The following is a 20,990-nucleotide window of genomic DNA, read 5'->3' on the forward strand; positions in this document are numbered from 1 at the left end:
TGCCATTTAAGGGATTCAGAGATTTAGCCTTACTGAAAGAAAAAAAAAAAAATTGTAGTTTCAAAAACTAGGGACACAGACACTTCAAAAACAGCTAGGCAAAAAATTTACTGTTCATCTGAACTGCTGACTAGCCTACACAGCTTTTGGGTTTTTTCCTAAAGCCCTTCCTATAGAAGGGAGGTGTTAAGTATCAGTAGAAATGCAAAGCAAAGCTCAGATGAGTATGACTTTGAATTAAAAGAGTTGGGCACCTGTCACAGCAAAAACACAAATCAAAGATGATAAAAGAGTCACAGCAGAGCTGTTTGTTTTTTCTTTTACTTTAAAAATACTGAAATGTTCAAACCTATAAAAACAGAAAAGTCTCTTGAATCCTGGTAAAAAAAAATTACTATGCATATGTCTTAAAAAATGATAACCTGCTTCAAAGCATGCCATGCTCTTCTCAAGTTACATGGTCTTTATCTCTAAACACACCTTCGTGAAAGTGTTTGGCAAAAGCATTATTCTGTCAATGACTGGGCGAAATATACTGCCCAGCTCCCATTCTGGACAGTTGACTGATGTTCCACAGAAGGCCGAGTACCAACAGTGCATAATCCTGGAAAATTAATAGCAGTGAAAAGACTTACTTTTTTTTGGAAGAAAGTAGGATTTGGTAAAATTCCTCCATCTCTACAAACACCAGCTGTAAAAAGCAAATTAACCAATTCCAGTTATGTTTACACATGCCATCATTAAGTTTCCATACCATCCTACTACGGTTTTGTACTGGTCTGAAATACAAGTAGTATTTTGATACACTGAAGTGAACGTGATGCAATCACGCCGAAAGACGCAGCAGTTGTTTTCTTGCTAGAACAGGAACTTCACTTGCCTCCCCACATGCCGTATTTCAGCCTCCTCTCTGAAATGTGATGGTTACACTCACCCTTAAAATACCATCTCCCTTGCAAGCCAGGTGGCTACACAGCAGCTTCCACAAAGATAACAAACTGGTTTGTTATTTCACAAGCTAGACTCTGGAGTAGGAGAGTACATTCATGGGGATAGTCCTTAGAAACACTACTTAGCACCAAGTTTATTTCCATTTTTTAATGAAATCTGCCACTAAAAAGGAAAACCCTGGTCTCTCTTGTACGGTGGCAAGTCTTAGCCAAAATGTGAAGTGCTATAAACTCCAAGACAATCTACCACCAATGCAAAAGCAGGAAAGAGTTTAAAAAGGAAACCTGTGACTCTGAACACTACTGCCTCTTCAGTAAAAGCAGCAGAATCTGGCTTTTAGGTGAAAAGCCCCTGTATTTTAAGTTTTTATTTTCCAGAAAGTACCCAAGCTACAGCAGCTTTCAGAAACGTAAGATGACCAAACCCATCCCTCCATGCAAAACTTGTACTTCTTGGCCGGCCACGTTTGTTGCACCCGCCAGCCCCGTCTTAGCCACATCTAAGAGGAGAAGCATGTTAGTTGAGCCTAGAATTAGGAAAATCTTAGTCCATACCTTCATCAAAAGGACACGTCACTCAACATCAAGCTGTAGACGCTCTAATGATGTGTCTCACAGGTCTGTGTGAAAGAAAAACCCTGCCACGTAGCTTCTGGTACCTAATAATCTCCACAAAAATTATCACCGTTCTGGTGCACGTACAAGAAACAAGATGACCCCAGCTTCTGGGTATTTGAAAACAGACTTCAACATCTGGCTCAAAAGTCTTTGGTAAACTTTTAATTTTGTCAAGTGACAAGAGAGCATGGTTCACTTACCAGACAGCATGGCCAGGACTTTTAACACAACAACAGGAACAGACAGCCTGAAGAACATGAAAGCAGTAGGAAATTAATTTATTTTAAGGAGATAGAAATAGGGCTTGCCTTTTATATTGCCGGGTAGGAGGGTGAGAGGCTGCAGGAGGGCCAGCAGCACAGGACCTTTGTATCCAGATACACTCAGTTAAATTTATAGGCAATAATCATCACGCTCTGCAAGTGTTTTTCTGAGTCATTTCCACTACAACTTGTTACACATGATTATCAGCCTCCACATGTGAACTAACAAACAGGCAGCAAGTTAAAAAGTTAAGAGGCCATAGTTCAAACCAGCTGTGCTAGTCTGGGTCTGTTATATTCCAGTAAAGAAAGACACAGGGAAGAAAACACATAATTCATCTGTAAAACCAAATGTTTTTAAAGTAACCATCAGTGAAGTTAAGAAAGCCTTAAGCTATAGAAACAATCCCAAGTCCTACTGAGCTTTCTAGAGAGAAAAGTCTGGAAATTGCAGATAAAGCAGGCAAAAACTGAAACACATTTGTCTTGTTTCTAGCAGACTTTGTACAAAAATAGGTGAGCTGGAAGCCAGCCAGGCTCCAGGAACCTGCTTGGATCACGTCAAGAAGTGCAGAAGAGTATGGTCTTGTTAGCATAAATAAAAATAGCAGCAGCAATGTACCCAGCAACCCCACTCACCAGAGATTCTTTCAAGTGCCAGCTTTTACTTCGCAATGCACAAGCACCTACACTAGCTACTGTTTCTTGGGAAGCTGAGACACACATAACCACACATAACAGCTGCATAAATTAAAATTCATTGCTGGGATGCCAAAATTCCCAAACAGCAACAGCAGAAATACACATTTCAGTATTCCATTCCATCCATTTCTGCAAGTTTAAACAGCATTGAGTTTAAATAATACTTGTAATAGAGGAAAAAACCCCACCCATGCCTATTATTTTTAAACTGCAGGCAGTACATGACACTGCTCCCCTCTAAATTGCAGCTCACATGCTCAGGTTTTAAAGGACAAAAATACAGCTTTTACCCAAAGACAGAGGAGAAAGGAACTGATACTTTTAATAAGAATTCTATAGAAAGGCTGTGACTATAAAGGAGTAGGTGAAGTGTCTCTGTTTCCTAAGCACTTACATTTAAGGCACTGTTATCAACCTATTAACAGAGATGTCACTTTTATCACCAGTAACTACTGAAAATTGTAATATGCAACTAATAAGGTAAAGGTACAGCACTGGAAGACATTGCATATAGGCCTGAAGAGCCACATGATTTAGTTTACCTTTACAAATGAGATTCAACAGTCAGATTTCACTGCAGCAGGGGACAAATAATGACTTTTTATGTCAAGGAAACATCAAATACTCCAGATTATTGTGCCTGCACTAAGTAACTTTTAACACCCTAAAATAAATTGTTTTCCTTGTTCCCCACATCTTGTGCAATCAAATGTGAACGTTAGACAGGAAATCACATGAAATTTGACTGTGCCAAAGAGGTCATGCCAATGGTAAAGATTATGTACGGACATATGCTAAAATTGAGTTGACTTCAGCCCAAAGCTGCACATTGATGCCACCAGTAGCAGAGACTACCAACTGCATTTGACATGTTCTAATACAGCTGAAGTCTAAACTGAAGACTGGCACTCTCAAAACCTTTACCACACACCTTCACTGTAGTTGTCACATTTTGTCCTGTAAAGTGTTGATGACTTCTTGCCCTGTATCCCAGCACTGACAAGACTACTTAAACAAGCATGAAAGGCCAAGTTTCACATGAAGGGTAAGACAAGGTCCAGTTTCAAGACAAGAAATGGCAAATCAAGTTTGTAAAATATTTAATAGAGCAGTTTCCCAGTGGACTCCTGACCAGAATCATAACCAGACTTCTAAAAAGTATATATATTTTCAGATTTGAAAATTTGTCTTTATTTTTTACAAAATGGATTCCAGGAAGTTTAAAAGGCAATATCAGAGGACTGGGGCGCAGAAATCAGGTGTAGTCATTCAAAGCATTCAAGTAGGAATATGGTCATATAAATATTTGAAAAGCATCTTTTATCATAAATGTTCAGAACAAAATGTATAACTCATTCCAAACTAAAAATTGAGCTTTATAGCACATATTTCCCTGAACAGAAAAAATAAGTAACTTTTGAAATATTTCTAAAGGCCTGAAAGCTTTTTCCATGGTTAGTTACAATTAGAAGACTTGCCTTAGATTAAATTCCTTCCTTTCCAAATATGGAAAGTATTAACATCAGTCCACTGTTAAAACAGACAATGTGTTGCAAATTAATTCTGGTATAGTATGTTCCAAGAAAGCCTAGAGTATAAAGGTGCTGAGGTGGCTCTGAGTTAGTAGTCATCTCCCCTGCTGACAACCTCCTTGCAGGTGGGGCGCAGCAGGATGGTGTGCTCGAACTGCGCCGTGTACGAGCCCTTGATGTCGCACAGGGGCGGGTACGGATCCACGATGCCCAGGTCGCACAGGTTCTTCAGCGCCATCAGGTATTTGCTCTCCCCCAGGCGATCCAGCCACCGGCGGCAGAAGGCAAGAGTACCAAAGTTTTCATTGATAACATTTAGTAAGTGTTTCGCTCTTGGAAGCCTTGAAGAAAAAAACCAAACAAGAACGTGTTTGAGAAGAAAGAGGTATCATCAGCAAGCATTCACTACAGAAATAAAACACACCAGTTAAGAGTAAGGTTAGATTGCAAGGTCTTTTCAGACTGCCTAGACTTGGGATGTCTTTCTATATCAATCAGATCTCTCTTCAGAAAATAAAGTGCATTCTCCTCCTGCAAACAGATAGGTTCACAGTCTGTTTTGAAGACTATCTGCAAGCTAAACTAAACATAGGAACAGGAATCGTTCTCTTAAAAAATAAAAGGACATTGCATTTTATAAAGAAAAACAGAATTCTTCCTGCTCCAGAGCGGTCAGTAATTGAACTAATTTTGGCAGAAGCTTGGTGGTTTAAAATGCTGAGTTTTCACTTCTGAAGTCAAATACTCAGTAAGCTTTTTATTCATGCATCTTACAATATATAGGCATAAAAAATATATATTCGTAGATCTACTAAGAACTAAGCTTATTTGCAGTCAAGAAGTTCTTCTGCGATCCTTAGGATGGGAAGAATTAGCCTATCTCACATTCCTAGTATATGCTATGGAAAAGCATGTCTGCCTGCTCTGTTTACAACCAGAGTAGCCTTTGCTTCAGAAAATATGCTGCACTCCTAGAAATGCCAAAATGCAAACCCAGTGAAACTAAAAATGAGTGATTTCTTCATTTTACAGCAATGCACTAAAACAAAGACTCGAAACTCTCAAAATATCCATAAAATAAAACAGATGGCACAAATACCTTGAATACATTCTGGGAACAGCAGTTAAGACAAAGATTGTGGCACACAACCAAAGTACAGACATTGACTAAAAAAACCCACTATATACTTACTATACAGATGAAGACACAAATATAATCTATATATTACTAATCATAAAAAAATAATGGTAGGGAGATTATTAAAAAAACAATATAAAATTCTGAAAACATATTTTCTCCATTTTCAGTTTCTTTGAAATAATTCTGTATTGTTACAGATTTACAATCAGAGTGTATTTTTTAACAAGAATATTGCTAGTACTGCCCTTTGAATCCTGACAGCCTTATTAACTGGTGAAGAACATACACTGTAGCAAATCTAAGGGGGTGGTAGCTCTACAAAATACACCAACAAAATCCAACCTTATTGGCACATGCCCAACATCAAAGTTCTTCATATAATGAGAACACTCCATATCATCATGAACAACGCCTTTTCCTGTGCTACCGAAGGTTTCGATAGCATACACTTCACCTTCCTAAGGAGAGAAAAAAGGAACATGTTGCAATATGAAAATGTGACACTGTGTCATTGTGGTACAACATCTCAGTATTGAATAACTTCTGAATACAAGTAATTAAGATTCAATTGCCAAATCAATGTAGAAAAAAATTCAGCATGGAGATTTCACGTTGGAGTTACAGATATCTCCAAATCATCAACTATTTACATTACTACCGTTTTATTTCAAGCCAGAAGTATCAGCGTGTTTGTAGTCACAATTTCTCAAAGTCATTGCTGTTAAAACATTGTCAAGGCATACATCTAACACAGCTAAGAAACTACATTTGCTAACTGGAAGTGCTTCTCCTGTGCTATTCAGACAAAAGTCCTAGGAAATGTATAGTTTAGACACAGCAAATAGATGTTGATTACAGACACTTACTGCACTGATGAACTTTCTGCCCAATTTCTGCAAGAATTTTCTGGCAACAGGTGTTAGTATATACCCTTAACCTGCTCATTTCCATTCCACAAGATGAATTTCTTCAAGAAATGAAGGTGATACATATCTGCAAGGGCATTATCAAAATTCTAGCCAAGAACATACTGAAATGCCATTATACAAACTCATTTCTGCTGAGTGCATTCACATATCCTTAACAGCAGGACTGTGACAGGGACTTAACAAGCCAGGGCATCAAACGCTGATGGACACCATGAGTTGCACTGTTCATTTTATTAAGCTACTTTAAAAGTCACAAGCCCAAAATAAGAAGCCATATGAAGAGCAGTAACACAGGCTTCATATCCAAGATAAACTCTTGAAGAAGTCCCTGAATATTCAACTGACTCATTAAAAAACCCACAAACCCTCAAAAACCCCCACACAATGCTGCCACAAGATTCACTTAACACACACTTTTTCTGAATAAGGATCATCAGAGGCTCTATTAGTCACAAAAAACTCACTAGATTGCAGTTTGATACTATAATTAGCCCAGTACAGTAGGACCTTGGCTATGCTTCACATTCTTCACTGGCAAAACTCACTGTGTTTAATGATGTAGGGTTGTGTCCTAAGTAACCTATAGAAACTGAAGAAATTAAAAAACGTCTTCTCCCCAAAACCAAGCCATTAACTAAGTCAAACTAAGAACCAGCCAAGTTTTCTATCTTCCTTTTCCAATACTCTTAATCCCTTTGCACAGTCCTATAGGTAAGATGATAATTAAAACTTTGTCTTTTTGTGCACATCATAGGTCAACAGCTATGATACAAGTTTTGGGTGATGAAAGTGAGCCTACCTCAGAAAACCATCCTGTCCCAACCACACCTGTGCCTATTCAGCTCTTACAAGTCTTATTTACCCTCTCAGACTTACAGGTGGATCATTAGTGATGAGGCTTAGAATGAAATTAAAAGCATCTTATCTCATCACCCATCTTATAAATAAGCCTTCTTATCTCATTAGAACACAAGCTTCTGTGAAATTGGTGGCTAAATCTCAGGTTCCATGTTTGAATACTGCCTCCCCAGTTGGTAGTTCGTCACATCATGTACAGCCATTGCCCTTCCCCTGCTCCAGAACGCTATCCAAACATCTTTCAACTGCCCTCTCATATTAACTCCAAATACACTTAATTATTTTGTATCTGCAGAAAAAACTGCACTGGAAGCTTTTCAAGATACTATATCTAACAGTACTCACAAAAAGTTAGCCAAAACTACACTACAGATATATTTATCAAGAATTACCTGAGCAAGAGAAGATTTCATTACAGAATAAACAAACAAGGAGTATGAATGACCTACAAGTCCAAACACCTTTCACAAAAACTGATTTCCTGAATTCCAGTTCACCCCTAAATATGAATTTCTGTCCTTTTCCATGCTCCTAAATACAACATTCCAACGCTCCATTTAAATAGTGTATGCACACTGAGAAATAATTAAGCAAGAGTTTCAGTACGCATCATTAAAGCCATTCAGATTTCAACAGTTGTGGGTTTCTTTTGGGATTTTTGTTTGGTCGTTTGTTGTTTTAATAGCAGGGTTCCAAGGCTTCAATTTCAGAAAGTGTTAGATACCTGAACACTCCAGGTGTAAAATGAAGAAGCCACTGAGATAAAACTACTCCTTTACAGGAGCACTACACAGTACAGCAGTTATTCTCCTGCAATTATTCACCAGGATCACAAAAACTACAAATTGAAAGTGCACAGGAAATACTATTCCTGCAGTCACCCTGGGGAAATTCAAGAGAAAGATTAAGGAACTCAACTTACCTCCATTCTTGTGGCTTCTCCTCCTTTCACAATGGGTACTGTCTTTCCAGCATGTATCCTATATGGCCCAATGGAGTGTCCATTCAAATTGCGAATTGGCTTCACTTTGGAAGAAAACATTCATATTACAGGCAGTTTCCTAACAAATGGTAAATCCTTTAAGGCAATTTGGTCTGTTAGCCCATATTAAAAGTACAGTAGAGACTCATCATATTGCAGAGGAACTAAACACAGAACTATCCATGCATCTTGTACAAACACCAGCCAAGACACAAGTCAGTTTTGTATGCTTTAGCAAAGCTTCATTATTAAAGAGCAGCAACTCCAACAGTAACAAAAACTTAGTAATAAAGCCAACAGCAAGTATAAAATTATCTGTACAGTTCAAAACTGCTGTTTAGCATTCATCTTATCTGTTAAACATACAATACTTGGAAGGATAAGCCAAGAACATTTCTCCAGAGGAAAGGCAAGCCAGCCATAAGCATGCATTTATGCAAGACTTATACCATACTTCTAGCAGAAAAGTCTTTTCAATGTCATATGTCAAAATCAATATTTGAACAAATCTATATACATCTACACACTTCTAAAACAACTACCCATATATAAAGAAAAGAACTTGCCTTGGTATGTTTTGCCATCAATTTCAACTTCGTAAGACTCCATAACTTCCTGTATGGCCTCTCCCACATCACAGAGACGAACATCTATCCCAGCACACTGAAAATAAAGTGCAAATATAAATGGAAAATAATCACAACACTTACTAAAAAAGACTTTGTAAATTACTTACATAATGATCATACCTTTATTCCAGTATTTGTGGCATCCTTTACAGCTTGTAATAATCTGTCATATTTTGGATTGAATGTGACTGTAAAAGCACAGTCAATAATACGACCTGAAATCAGCAGAAGTTAGTTAGCTTCACACTCTTTGCACTGAAGAATGTTCTCAACGTTTTAATTGATAAATGAAAACTAACCACTAATATGTGTTCCAAAATCTATTTTGCAAATATCATTGTATTGCAGGACTGTTGGATCGCCAGCATTGGGAGTGTAGTGGGCAGCACAATTATTCAGAGAACACCCCGTAGGAAATGCAAGACCTGCATTTAAACCATTTTCCTTTATCAGCTTACGTGAGCAGTCTTCTAGTTTTTCACTAAAGGCAGAGGGGAGGGAGAAGAAAACAAAAAAAAAAAGAATAGAACAGTTGTCATTAGTATTTCTTATGATGACTTCAAATAAATCAATGCAAGAACAAAAACTCAGAAAAATATTAAAGCAAATGTTTTCATGGCAAATCGAACTATTTGTATGCTAAGTAGACAGACAAGCCTAGGCTGAAAAACATAAGCACAACACAACCTTCAGTTCTTTGTGTTGTTTCCTCTATCCTTTCTTGGGCAAAAATGAGTACTTCTCTAGTGTTTTTAATCTAAGTTTAAAATATTTTTCCTTTACAAGCTACATTTAACCCATTCTTCCGGAGCAGCATAGGTTATACAAGCAAAGGTTAGGCAAATTAAATGCATTCTTTACAATAACTGTGATTTAAAAGGAGGTGAGAAAAAGGAGATAAAGCCTCTTATTTATTAAAAAAAGTTTGATTATAAAAGGACCTTTCTTAAAAACTTTGAGTGATAACTGTGATAAAATAAAACCTTGTGAGACTAGCATTTGTTTTGGGGTTTTGTCTAATCTCAAGATGTTAGCTACTGCAAATCCACAAATAGACGTGTCCACCAGTGCATTCTCCTTTAGCGTCAGTGAATGAGGTAAACTGCAGCTCTCTGCAGTGCACCATACTGTGATTTTAAGAAAGCCAGAGAAACACGAAAAAAGAGAGCGTATTTTAATCAGCAAGACCCCATAGCCTGAGGTACTTTAAGAAAAATAGTCATGTTTAGAGAAAATGACTGCTTAGAACAGTCAAACTGCATAATTTGCTATGACAGATTTGTTTCACCCAGACTAGTGAGCTGCCTTTCTTTTACTTTCCCTCATGGTATATTATGTCTGTTATCCTTGCACAGTTACCTTGGGGATCAGCTCTCATTAGCTTTCTTACTATCCTACTCTTGTCAGCACAGTCCTCAGTCACACCAGGCTGAAAGCACCTGATTTTGGAAGCTAAACTGTTCTGGATCAGTGCAGTACTTGGACAGTAGACATTCACTCTAGATAAACTGAAGGACAGAAAAAGTAATAGTTGGAAGAGTCACAAAAATCAGTCCAGGCTAATTATTTCTTTAAACTTAACCAAATTCACATTCATCTTAATCCATTTGCTCAGTTATTTCTTACTAGCTGAGAATAATAAAAAACCCCACTGTGTTTCCACCAGAAACATCAGCCAGTCCATGAAGACTTAACATAGTCCAAAACCTTCCTGCCCTGGCCTGAATACACAGCCATGCTGCTTTTATGCCTCTTTGCCCAGTCCCAGCCACAGATTGCACCTGCACTGTCCACATGGCATTTCATGACAATTCTGGCAAGCGGCAGCAGTGCTACTGCTATTGCTGCTTCTCCCAGCACCACTGCAGAGCAGCAAAGGCACTGAAATCTAAATGAAGCATAAAATCAAAGTAAGTGAACATAATGGAATGCTTAGTTTAAAATTCAGTATAATCCTATGCCCTGTAAAGCTGCATAAGCTAAAAATACAAGAGGAAACTTAAAGGAAATAATTGGCAACACTGGTTGTGTACTTCAAACACAAATCTCCCCAACACTCATTACACAGTGAATTAAGCACACGAAACTGAGACTAAATCTCTCCCACTCTGGAAAATGAAGAAAAATCTACAGCAGAGGTTTTCCAGAAGATGTGTGTCCTCACCAGATTTCTATCATTGTCATTCCAGGTTTTATCCAGCTCATAACGTATTTCCTCACTTGTCTGTGTGCCTCTGCAGCCTCCCGAAAATCATTCCAGATTTCCTCGCTGGCTTGGTCTAGTGCTTTCTTTTCTTCACTAGTTATTCTCCAAGCAGCAGTTCGCCTTGAAAATAAAGGAAATGTTTCAAGCAAGTTACTATAACCACAGCAGTGATTACAACTTCTGTCTAAAGCCTGCAAAGTGTTTATTAACCAGTCAGGCATACAGTCCCCTGTGTGTAACAGAAAAGATCTTGACAATATTCAGAAAAAAGGAAGCCTGTTCAAAAAAAAAAAAAAAAAAAAAACCTCACACCACACGAAAAAAAAAAGGAAGCCTGTTAAAAAAAAAAAAAAAAAAAAAAATCTATCAGCACCACAGACTAGCAGCTGTGAAAGGCAGTAATATCCTACCAAAGGCCCAGATAAGCAAGGTGCTTGAAGGCTGCCTAAGTTTTCAAAGAGACAGAACAGGCATATAAAATTCCTATTAATGCCTGCAATTCCACCGTAAATTCAGCAGGGAAAAAAAACTGCAACAGGCTCTACTCATGCAAAACGTTTATTTTTTTCACAATCTTACACTCATTCAGACAGCGTTGTTACTGTATAGAGATGAACCTCAGCACTGCAGCGTGGCTGCTTGGCCCAGAAACTGTTGCTGACACAGGCAATAAGCATCTTCAAAATTTAAGAGCTTGCAGTTCCAGTATTATTTTCATTCACACTCAGAATATTTAGGTAATAACACCCAACACAGTGCATGGTAACTATGACACATGCCAGAATGTTACTTTCTAAATGGGCTGGACGGTGAATTAACATTTGTTACAGGAGAACACCACTCATTCTGGCTCTTTGGTATGTTAACAGAACAAATACACTAATATTTTTTAATACAGGACTAAGTATAAGATTAGCTTTGAATATATTTTGCAGTATGAAAAAATCCAATGCAACTAAGGTTCCATGAAAGCAAACAAACAAATGTAATTTGAGTACTCCAACAACTGTCAGAACTTAACTAGAAGACTACTCTGACTACAAAGTAGAGATAACCCTTCAAATGGTGAAGCTGCAGCCATGTAACACTGCAAAAAACCCCAGTGATGACTCAAAGAACTCCATACATGCTATGCAAGACAAAAACTACTAAGGACAATACGCAGCTACATGTGTTGGCAGGTGAGTCTTAAAAAGAAAATGGGTGGTGGACAAGATGGACCAAAGATGCTGAAATATGCCGAAGTTTTCAAATTTAGAAATTAATGTAAATGAGTTGATTCTAAGCAAACAACTGAGTACACAGAGTGTAAAGGATTAGTTTTTGAAATCCAAAGGTGTAGGTTTTTACCCGTTTCATAGACATGTAACTTAGCTCCATTTTGATAGTCTTCTTTCCAGCCAAAAAACAGGTACAAGTGAACCAAGAGAGTATGCCCTGCAATTTTGCTGCATTGTGAACTAAGAATATATACTTATATCTAAATTATAAGTATATATATATATATATACTAAGAATTTAAGAGGAGTTGAAAAGGTAAAGGAAGGTAACAGGCCAGTCCATAAACCTTTCTCAGGATGATGCGAGGATCCAAAATATCTTGAGACCCCTGTGCTTGTTTCCATTGACCTTTCTGCTCCTTTTCAGATAAAAGTAACAACAGTGCAAAGGAGAAATACCATATTTACCTTTCTGAGCAGTTTTCTTGTTCCAATAGCAAGCACCACACATATTTCTCTTACAATTTGGCTAAATCTGGCAAATTCTACCAAAAAAAGAAAGCAACGGGCTGCAACACCTGGGCCCCTGCACTACCACTAGAAAACTGGACTTCCGCCAGCACAGTAGTCATTGAAGACGGAAAAGGTGCACTGCAGAAGAACACTGGGGACAGAGACTCAAGGATCCTTTCAGACTGTTCTGGATTCCAGCAGTGAACAACCCTTGGTAGCAAGAACTGCTGACAGAGTCTGGGCAGCTGCTCTGCCACCTGCCACAGACCTGAGTGCAAACTCCAGCAAACTGGCAGGAAGCCATCCTCACTCTGTCTTACTGTATTTCAGCAGATAGTCACTTCATTCAAGTGACAGGGGACAGAACAGCCTCTGCATGTAAAAACACTGTATCAGACCCAAAGCATTTTACTGACAAAGCTGTGCTACTGCCACCTGGGAGCTCAGGAAGGGAGGCAACAAGAATTTATGCTTGGGCCTAAGCACATCAGAACATGTGAAAGGTCAGTTGATCAGATGAGGGCCTCACACCAAACATCAAGTCCTCCAAGAGGTACATGAGCTAACAAACTTTTGACAGCTTCTTAATGTGCTGCCCGCCACATGTCAGATGATCTTCAAATCTTGCTCCAAGCCATTTGGTCCAGCTTTTCACTCCAGTTCACAGCCCATAGTTTTCACTACTACAGATCTTTACAGGATCACACACTGTAAACTAGATTTTAATGATCAAAGAATTCCAGAAAATAATTTCCCCAGATTATCTTCACACAGATAATCCAGACATGCTGGAGGGAAGGGATGCCACCCAGAGGGACCATTACAGGCTTGAGAGGTGGGCCCATGTGAACCTCATGAAGTTCAACACGGCCAAGTGCAAGGTTCTGCACCCTGGCTCAGGACAACCCCATCACAAATAAGGGCTGGGTGAAGAATGGATTAAGAGCAGCTCTGAGAAGGATTTGGGTGCATTAGTGGACAAGAAGCTCCACAGGACCTAGCAATGTGCATTCACAACCCAGAAAGCCAAATCATACACTGGGCTGCATCAAAAGCAGTGTGGCCAGCAGGTCAAGGAAAGTGATTCTGCCCCTCTACTCCATTCTTGTGAGACTCCACCTGAAGTACTACATTCAGCTCTGGAGCCCAGTGTAAGACAGACGTGGACCTGTTGAAGTGAGTCCAGAGGAGGGGCCATGAAGATGATCGTGGCTGTAACACCACTCCTATGAACACAGGCTGAGGAGAGTTGGAGCTGGTCAGCCTGGAGAAGAGAACCCTTATAGCACCTTCCAGAATTTGAAAGGCAGAGCTGGACAGGGACTTATTTCCAAGGTCATGTAGTGACAGGATGAGGGGTAATAGCTATTACCATTATGGTAATGATGGTAGATTTAGATTGGAAACTAGGAGAAATCCTTTACTGTGAGGGTGTTGAGGCATTGGAACAGGTTGTCTGGAGAAGTTATGGAAGGTGCCTCGATCCATAGTAGGTGGGTTGGAACTAGATGATCTTCAAGGTACCTTCCAGAGCAAACTTGGACTCTCTAACAGCACAGGGGCAGAAACAAGTAGGCAGGGTCAAGAATTCCTTAACTCTACTTTAACGGAATTGGTGTATCATAAAATATTACTTATTTCTTTTCTGCCCTCCTGGTTGCATCATTTCAAATTCAGGTGTCTTCAAGAAAAAACACAAGCTTAAAAAACCCCCAAAAACTGGAGATATAAAAATGTTAAACCTGTTAGTCTTGTTGTCTATGTAAGTCTTAATTATCTGCTGGGTTTTTTGTTGAAATTTGAATGACAACCACTTCTAGTTGAACTTCTCACACAAAATACACAATTGTAGGCTGATGAGAGGTAACTTTAGAAAGCACATGACATCAAGAGTTAAGAATAGAAGTGCAACTCTTAAAAAAAATCAAAGACAAAAACCCTACTGACCTCAGCATGAATAAGAGTTGTGGTACAAAAATGCCCCACCGATACATAAAACGAAACTATTACTCAGAATATGAAATATCCTGGCATTAATGACAGCTACTAATTAAGTAGTTGCTTATATTAGGAAATACTAAAGTATCGTAAGATTTAAATATTTAAATTAGGAACGAAACTAAGCACATATTTGCTTAAGCACGTTATATGAGGAAAACTATTTCGGGTTCCTTAGAAGCGTATATTCTTCCTCCATAGCAGAACACTCATGGTACAGAAAAGACACCCTGATTAAATCCTGTTATGAAAGCAGGTTTGTTTTTATTGCTTTTATCCTTTTTCTTTCCAATAAATAATAGTTAAACCTGAGCAAATAATTTACTCTTCAATAGCTATATATGCATCAGAGGTGTAAAAACAGTGTGTTATTTGTTAATAAACTATGTACATGCTTAAGATGTTTATAATCTAATTTTCTGGTTTACTTAAATCATATTCTTATGAAAGTAGCACATATGCAAATACAGAAAAATACTTAACTCTTGAACATTAAAGAATCACTCCTGGATCAGCCTGTCAGAACTATCCTGTGAAAGCTCTTCATTAGCATGCTAATCTAGTGCATGCAAACAAAGCAATAATTTATAAATAAACAGGAGTACACCTTGTGTTCAAATTGAAGTCATAAAAAGAAGAAAAAGCTTCCTCAAAAGCAAATTTTCATCTCATAAAAATGAAACCATATTATCTGACCACAATTTATAGGGTGTACTAGACTCTTACTTACGTTACTTATGTAACTAGTACTTACTACTACTCTACGAGAAACAGGTATTGACTTTAAATAACCAATAAAAATCCATTTCATAGTAATTTCATTCTGAAGAAAACGTCATTGAAAACTAGACAATGCTTTCAGACACATAAATACTTACCCTACTCTCTTCCCTTTGGTTTAAACTACTTTTTCAGACCTTTGATTTGGTATTTCCTGGGAAGTTTCAAAGTTTTCAGTAATACTTGGTCTTTTCATTCAGGTTTTCATGCAATTCAAACTAATTCTATGCCATGCATCCCCTGTCTCTCCCAGGTAAAATACGACCTTCCACAACACTTCACATAGGAAAAAAAAAAACCAGGAAAACTCATTCAAGTTGGTATGCCCTAGTTCCTAACAAAGCATAAAGAAATAGCTGTCTCCTGTAAAAATGTAAGTATGCAGATTTCTGTTCTAGTGAATCACTAGAAGCTGTAGCTTGTTTAGTGCAGCTGCACATTATTCTCACATCACTATGAGTTACAAAATACAGGTGAGGTTACAATAACTATCTATTCATTCCAAGAGAGAGAAGCAAAGTAGAGTATACCACGTAGGCTTTTAAATTCAATGGAGAGATTGACATGTCCCTACCAAAAAATAAGTAACAAAAACTTGGCATCTCAGTGGTCACAAAACTGCTGCATAACGGCGTCTCATCTCCCGGAATTTTAAACCTTCACTCACTTCTAATTCAAACGTTTTTCTCACAAGCTGCCTACTGACAGCCTGTTGGTATCCTGGGTCTCAAGGGCCCCCTGCCTCATGGCAATTCTGCTCATACTGACTACACCTCAATTAAAAGGGTAGGGAAGGACAAACACTTCTGGCCTGAAGACTTGTATTCATTGAGTTCCTGGATAATCCAGTTGAAGAAAAAAAAAAAAGGGCAAAATTCAAAGTACATCACTCATTTTGTCCAATTACTTGTACATCAACATTTTTTTCAGCACATCAAAATGAACACATTTATTTCTTAAGCTTAAAACACTCACCCATCTTGTGTTGGTGGATATTCACATTCTTCTCCCTTCGGGAATACATTGCTGGGAAATAGATCACATATTGGAATAGACGGTGGATCTGTCTGGACCTTAGCTGTTGAGTATAATTTAAGAAAGTGTTATACATGGGACTCTGGAAATACTAACCATCTTATTTCAACCATAAAAGTTAAACAGCAAAAGTTATTTATGATCCCCTTAACTAGAATCTGGGTTTCTACCAAGACAACATCCTATCACAGTGCCCTCATATGACTTTATCTGGCCAATGCTCAAGGCCAATGCATGCCCTCAATGGCATTCAGGGATACCAGAAAGAAGATAACTTGGCCAGACTTAGCCTACAAACACAAACTGCAGCCCAAAATTTGTTTCCGCTGCCAAGAAGAGCACTTGTACACACTTAATACCAAATATTCACATAGTCTGTATTTTTATGCTTGATACCTACGTCCTTTCTTCTTTTTCTTCTTCTTTTTCTTTTTCCCAGTAGCTCCATCTCCTTCACCCTCTCCATCTATAGGAAAGAAAGTGCTCAGGTGAACATAAAATAATCTTAAGGAACCAAAGAAGTTTGAACAAAACACAAAAACATCTGGATTATCTGGAAACACTTCTCTCACAGCATAATTTAATGGATTAAAAGACAACATCCAGAAGCTGCCACCAAACCATCAGCATTTCCAGTCCCTACACCAAACACAAATGTCAGAAAATAGTTTTTTAAGTTGACAACAAACATATCACTGAACAGAGGAAAAAACAGAGCTCAGGTAAAGCTTCAGTTTTCAGGAAGTCCTACATATTCCTCTGTTTTCAATGCAAGCAACTAGATGCCTGGAATTGTTGAAGGACACAGGAGAGAACTGTATTAGACACAACAGCTAACAAAAAGCTAGAAACTACTGCTTTCAATCCATCTTCTGATGCTTCAGCTAAAAGAACTTACTGCATCTGAAAAGATAAAGACCCCAAAGAAGTAAAGGTGACAGCACTCCTGGCCAGGGTAAGTTTAATCTTGAGATAACAGGGAAGGTCACAAACAACACTCAGCAAAACCACTGCACATGGGAGATACAAAGGTGGTCAAACACTGGAACAGGTTTCCCAGAGAGGTGGAAGATGCCCCATCCCTAGGAATAGTCAGGCTCAGGCTGAATAGGGCTTTGAGCAACCTGATCTAGACGGAGATGTCCCAGCTCACTGCAGGGGCTGGACCAGATGACCTTTAAAGGTCCCTTCCAACCCAAAACATTCTACGAATACGTACCAGTGGGAGGTTTCTAGGGAGCACAACATGTAAGCACCAAGAATCAGCCACACCATTTACAGTCACATTTCAGAGGTAACAATAACCCTGCAGACCTTGCATTTGGCTACATCTAATGCCTACTTACTTCACACTCAATATCTCAGGTGCTGTCAGCTACCTAAATCTTCTGATCCTAAACACAAATTCTTTTCAAAGTTGACAAGTACTAGTCATCTACATTTAGAACATTTTCAACTACAGCAAAAAGTAAAATTGAAAGAACTTCTAGAATCAAGTGAAAGCATTCAATTTTGAGTATATTTATACAGAGGCTTGCATGTAGAAACAAAAACAAAGTACAACACTGATCAGCTGTTCCAGTCAGTAGATTTCAAGCCTCCCATGATGGTGACTAGCATCTGCGTTTTTATGCCATGATGAGTGCTGTAATCCTGCAGCTGGGGCAAATTTCAGAAATATCACTCCTGCCCCTCCCCAGCTCATTTTGGCATTAAGTATCTTAATTTAAGTTTCTGTAAAAAACTGCAAATATAAATACTTTGTATCTGTAACATAGTCTCCACTTAGCAGATTCTTCATCAATCTATATTTCACAGGCAACCAAAAATCCTTAGCAGTGCATGTAAGTTTCTTTAAAATGTGATAACTTCACCACATCTTCTCCTGACCTTGAGCAGTGCTCAAACCATTCATAAAGAAATTATTTAGATATACTCCAGTTCATTCACCAAAGTGATTTTTGGATTTTTTTTTAAAGGCTAGGCCTAAACTGAAGGGAAAAAAGCCCAGCATTTCTTACATATTGGTGTTGTTGCTATCTGCATATTGTGGCTTTTTCATACATCACTGCACGTGAAACTGCCAACTGTGAGCCAAACTAACCCTGTCTAGGCTTTCATGTCCTTGAAGACTGCTGCAGACTAACTGAGCTGCCAGAAACATAACTACTGCATCTGACCAATATCCTGTTTGTCTTCAGGTTATTTAGCTGCTAATGAAGAAAACTGTCACCATAAAAGCAATTCCAGATCTTCACAAAACAGAAGTCCAACCTTATATCATTTTGGTATAGCCATGTAATAACTTAGCATGCAAAAATGCTAAGTATCATGCGAAAATGTTACATATCAGCATATTTTAACATGGCAAGGGAAATCCAAAGAGCACTTCCTAATCTCTCCCTAGAGTTCAAAAGTTATAGAATCTCCTTTTTGAGGCCACTCTGTTATGGGCTTATCAAGGGAAATAAAAAAAAGAAAAAAGGGAGTAGGTACTTTACTGATTTTAATCTAATGCAGCACGTCTTAAAGAAACAATTCTGAAACTACACAATTAAGATGGCAAATACTGAGAACCAGTACAGGCAAGAAAACAGCTGTCTTCAAAAAACTTAAATTAGTTTTAATTTTTCTGCAAAAGTATCAGTTTTACTAAAAACACATCCAAGTCTAATAAGTGGGAAAAAAAATTATTAATTCAGTCATAACATCACTTCATTATGCTAATACTGTAATACTAATTGCTAATACTGCAAAAAAGGATAGGAGAGCACAGCATTTGATCTGCAACTACAAACGTTACTTCTCCTGAGACAGACCTCTTAACTATTTTAATGATTTCAAAGATTTCATTGTATACAGTTTTCACTATCCTCCTCAATAGTTCTTCCTCAAGTTGCAATGATGGCAAAGCACATACTGCATCAATTCCAACTCCATAACCTTAAAGATACCACAAAACAAACCATCAGAATACATTTCTATGGAAAGTACCTACATTAATCTCAATGCGGCAGATTGATAATGGTCAAAGACAAATTTGTTATTTAATATGCCTCAGCACACTGATTTAATTTTTTAAAACTTCCATACCCAATTCATTAAAATTAAATTCCAGAAGGACAAATTCCAGCAAGTGAACTAAGAAGATTTCTAGGCAGACTGCTCTAAGTGCTGAGCCAACTTTATATGCTAATTCAGAAAAAGGAAACTAAATTACTAATTTAAGAAATGTACTTTCTTAAACATCTGTTTCTGTTGAAATAGAACCAAAAGGTTGGTTTTCCTAACCAAAGGAAATATAGCACCTTTATCAGATATTCCTATAGAAAAGATGGACCTAGTCTGGATTTCAATACAGACACTTTCAAAGTCCTTGCTTGGAAAATCAGCTGCATAGCACAAGCAACACACAAAGTGTGTGTCCTGCTTATGTATTTATCGCCCCCCAACTCAATTTTAGTGAAAAATTGTAATTACAGATGAGCAGGTTTCAAGTCACTGGTAGAGACTCTAAAACCTATTAATTAAAATGCACCCTTAAAATTTGCTCAGTTTTGTTTTAACCCAAGAATAAGACACATAACTCAGAACACAAATGTCTGCTAACCACAGTAATGCAAGTGAGAATGATTTACAGCTTACCTTATCTCAAACTAAACATTCCCCTCCAGTAGCTAGATCCTTGAAAACACAAACCTTTAACAAGGCTTGTATTCCGGTTATTTTTTATATTTATGCCTGTGTGACAGCAAAATTGTTGACAAAAAGTAGAAAGTATAGATAGTTGCATCTCACCTCTCCAAAAAGAAACCCAATGAAAATCAAACCAAGAAAGACACCTGTAAACAGTCTGTTAAAACAGAGGCTTGGAAGAAGCTGAAACTGTAAATGTTAAGAGAGAACATAAGTTATACTTGCCTTCATCATCATCATCTTTTTCCTTCTCCTCTAGTGCTTGCTTGTCCAATTGTTTTGCTACATCATCAAGAGCACCTTCCATTTCTTTATCAGTTTCTTGTCCTGTTTGTAAAGTATGACTTACAGTAAAACATTAGCTCCACATTAGTAACCAACAGCCCCCAAAACTTTATAGAAACATTACGTTGTACTCATCCTACAGACACCTGAGCACCTAATGGTTTTTTCTGTCTTAAAGCAGCCCCAACGTGTAAGGTGGTAGAACACTTACGGTGACAGGTGCTGTTACTGAAACCTGCATGTAAAGGTAGATTACCCTGACACTTCTGATTACTTTTTTCTGCCAGGGTAACTAATTCTTCTTGCCATAGCAGCAGCCTGCTCTTGTGAGATAATACGGGCGTGAAGTAGATAATTATAAACGCACAGCACGATCATCACTACGTGACGGCCTGCTAACACAAACCCAAACCATCGCGCCTTTACGCTATTTGCCCAGACTTGCTCCAGCTCTCTCCGAGAACTTGGGAGGGGTGCAGAGCCTCCACCACGCGCCATGACTTTTACAGCAGCAGTCTTACACCTTTCTCCCCTCAGGGCATAGGAGAGGGTGAAGGAAGCGGTGGCTTCTCTTGCGCGTACCAGAGCGGGGACGACATCTCCAGCACCCACCGACCGGCAGCAGCATCCCCCGGGCCCCCCCACCCCCCCCC

General features: G+C 38.4%; 1 protein-coding gene across 1 annotated transcript; it reads right to left on the reverse strand.

Annotated features, from left to right (window-relative positions):
• Window positions 1-2,573: 2,573 nt before the first annotated feature.
• Window positions 2,574-20,408, reverse strand: METAP2 (methionyl aminopeptidase 2). The gene is made up of 10 exons (XM_017737865.1): window positions 20,278-20,408; window positions 16,757-16,822; window positions 16,297-16,399; window positions 10,769-10,930; window positions 8,904-9,085; window positions 8,725-8,819; window positions 8,542-8,638; window positions 7,916-8,019; window positions 5,549-5,664; window positions 2,574-4,406 (listed from the first exon to the last, which is right to left on the reverse strand). The coding sequence occupies exons 1-10, from the start codon at window positions 20,357-20,359 to the stop codon at window positions 4,154-4,156; spliced, it is 1,260 nt and encodes a 419-aa protein (XP_017593354.1). The 5' UTR covers window positions 20,360-20,408; the 3' UTR covers window positions 2,574-4,153.
• Between the last annotated feature and the right edge of the window lie 582 nt (window positions 20,409-20,990).

The sequence above is a fragment of the Corvus brachyrhynchos genome, unplaced genomic scaffold (genome assembly GCF_000691975.1).
Source record: "Corvus brachyrhynchos isolate BGI_N302 unplaced genomic scaffold, ASM69197v1 scaffold56, whole genome shotgun sequence".
Classification (NCBI taxonomy): domain Eukaryota; kingdom Metazoa; phylum Chordata; class Aves; order Passeriformes; family Corvidae; genus Corvus; species Corvus brachyrhynchos.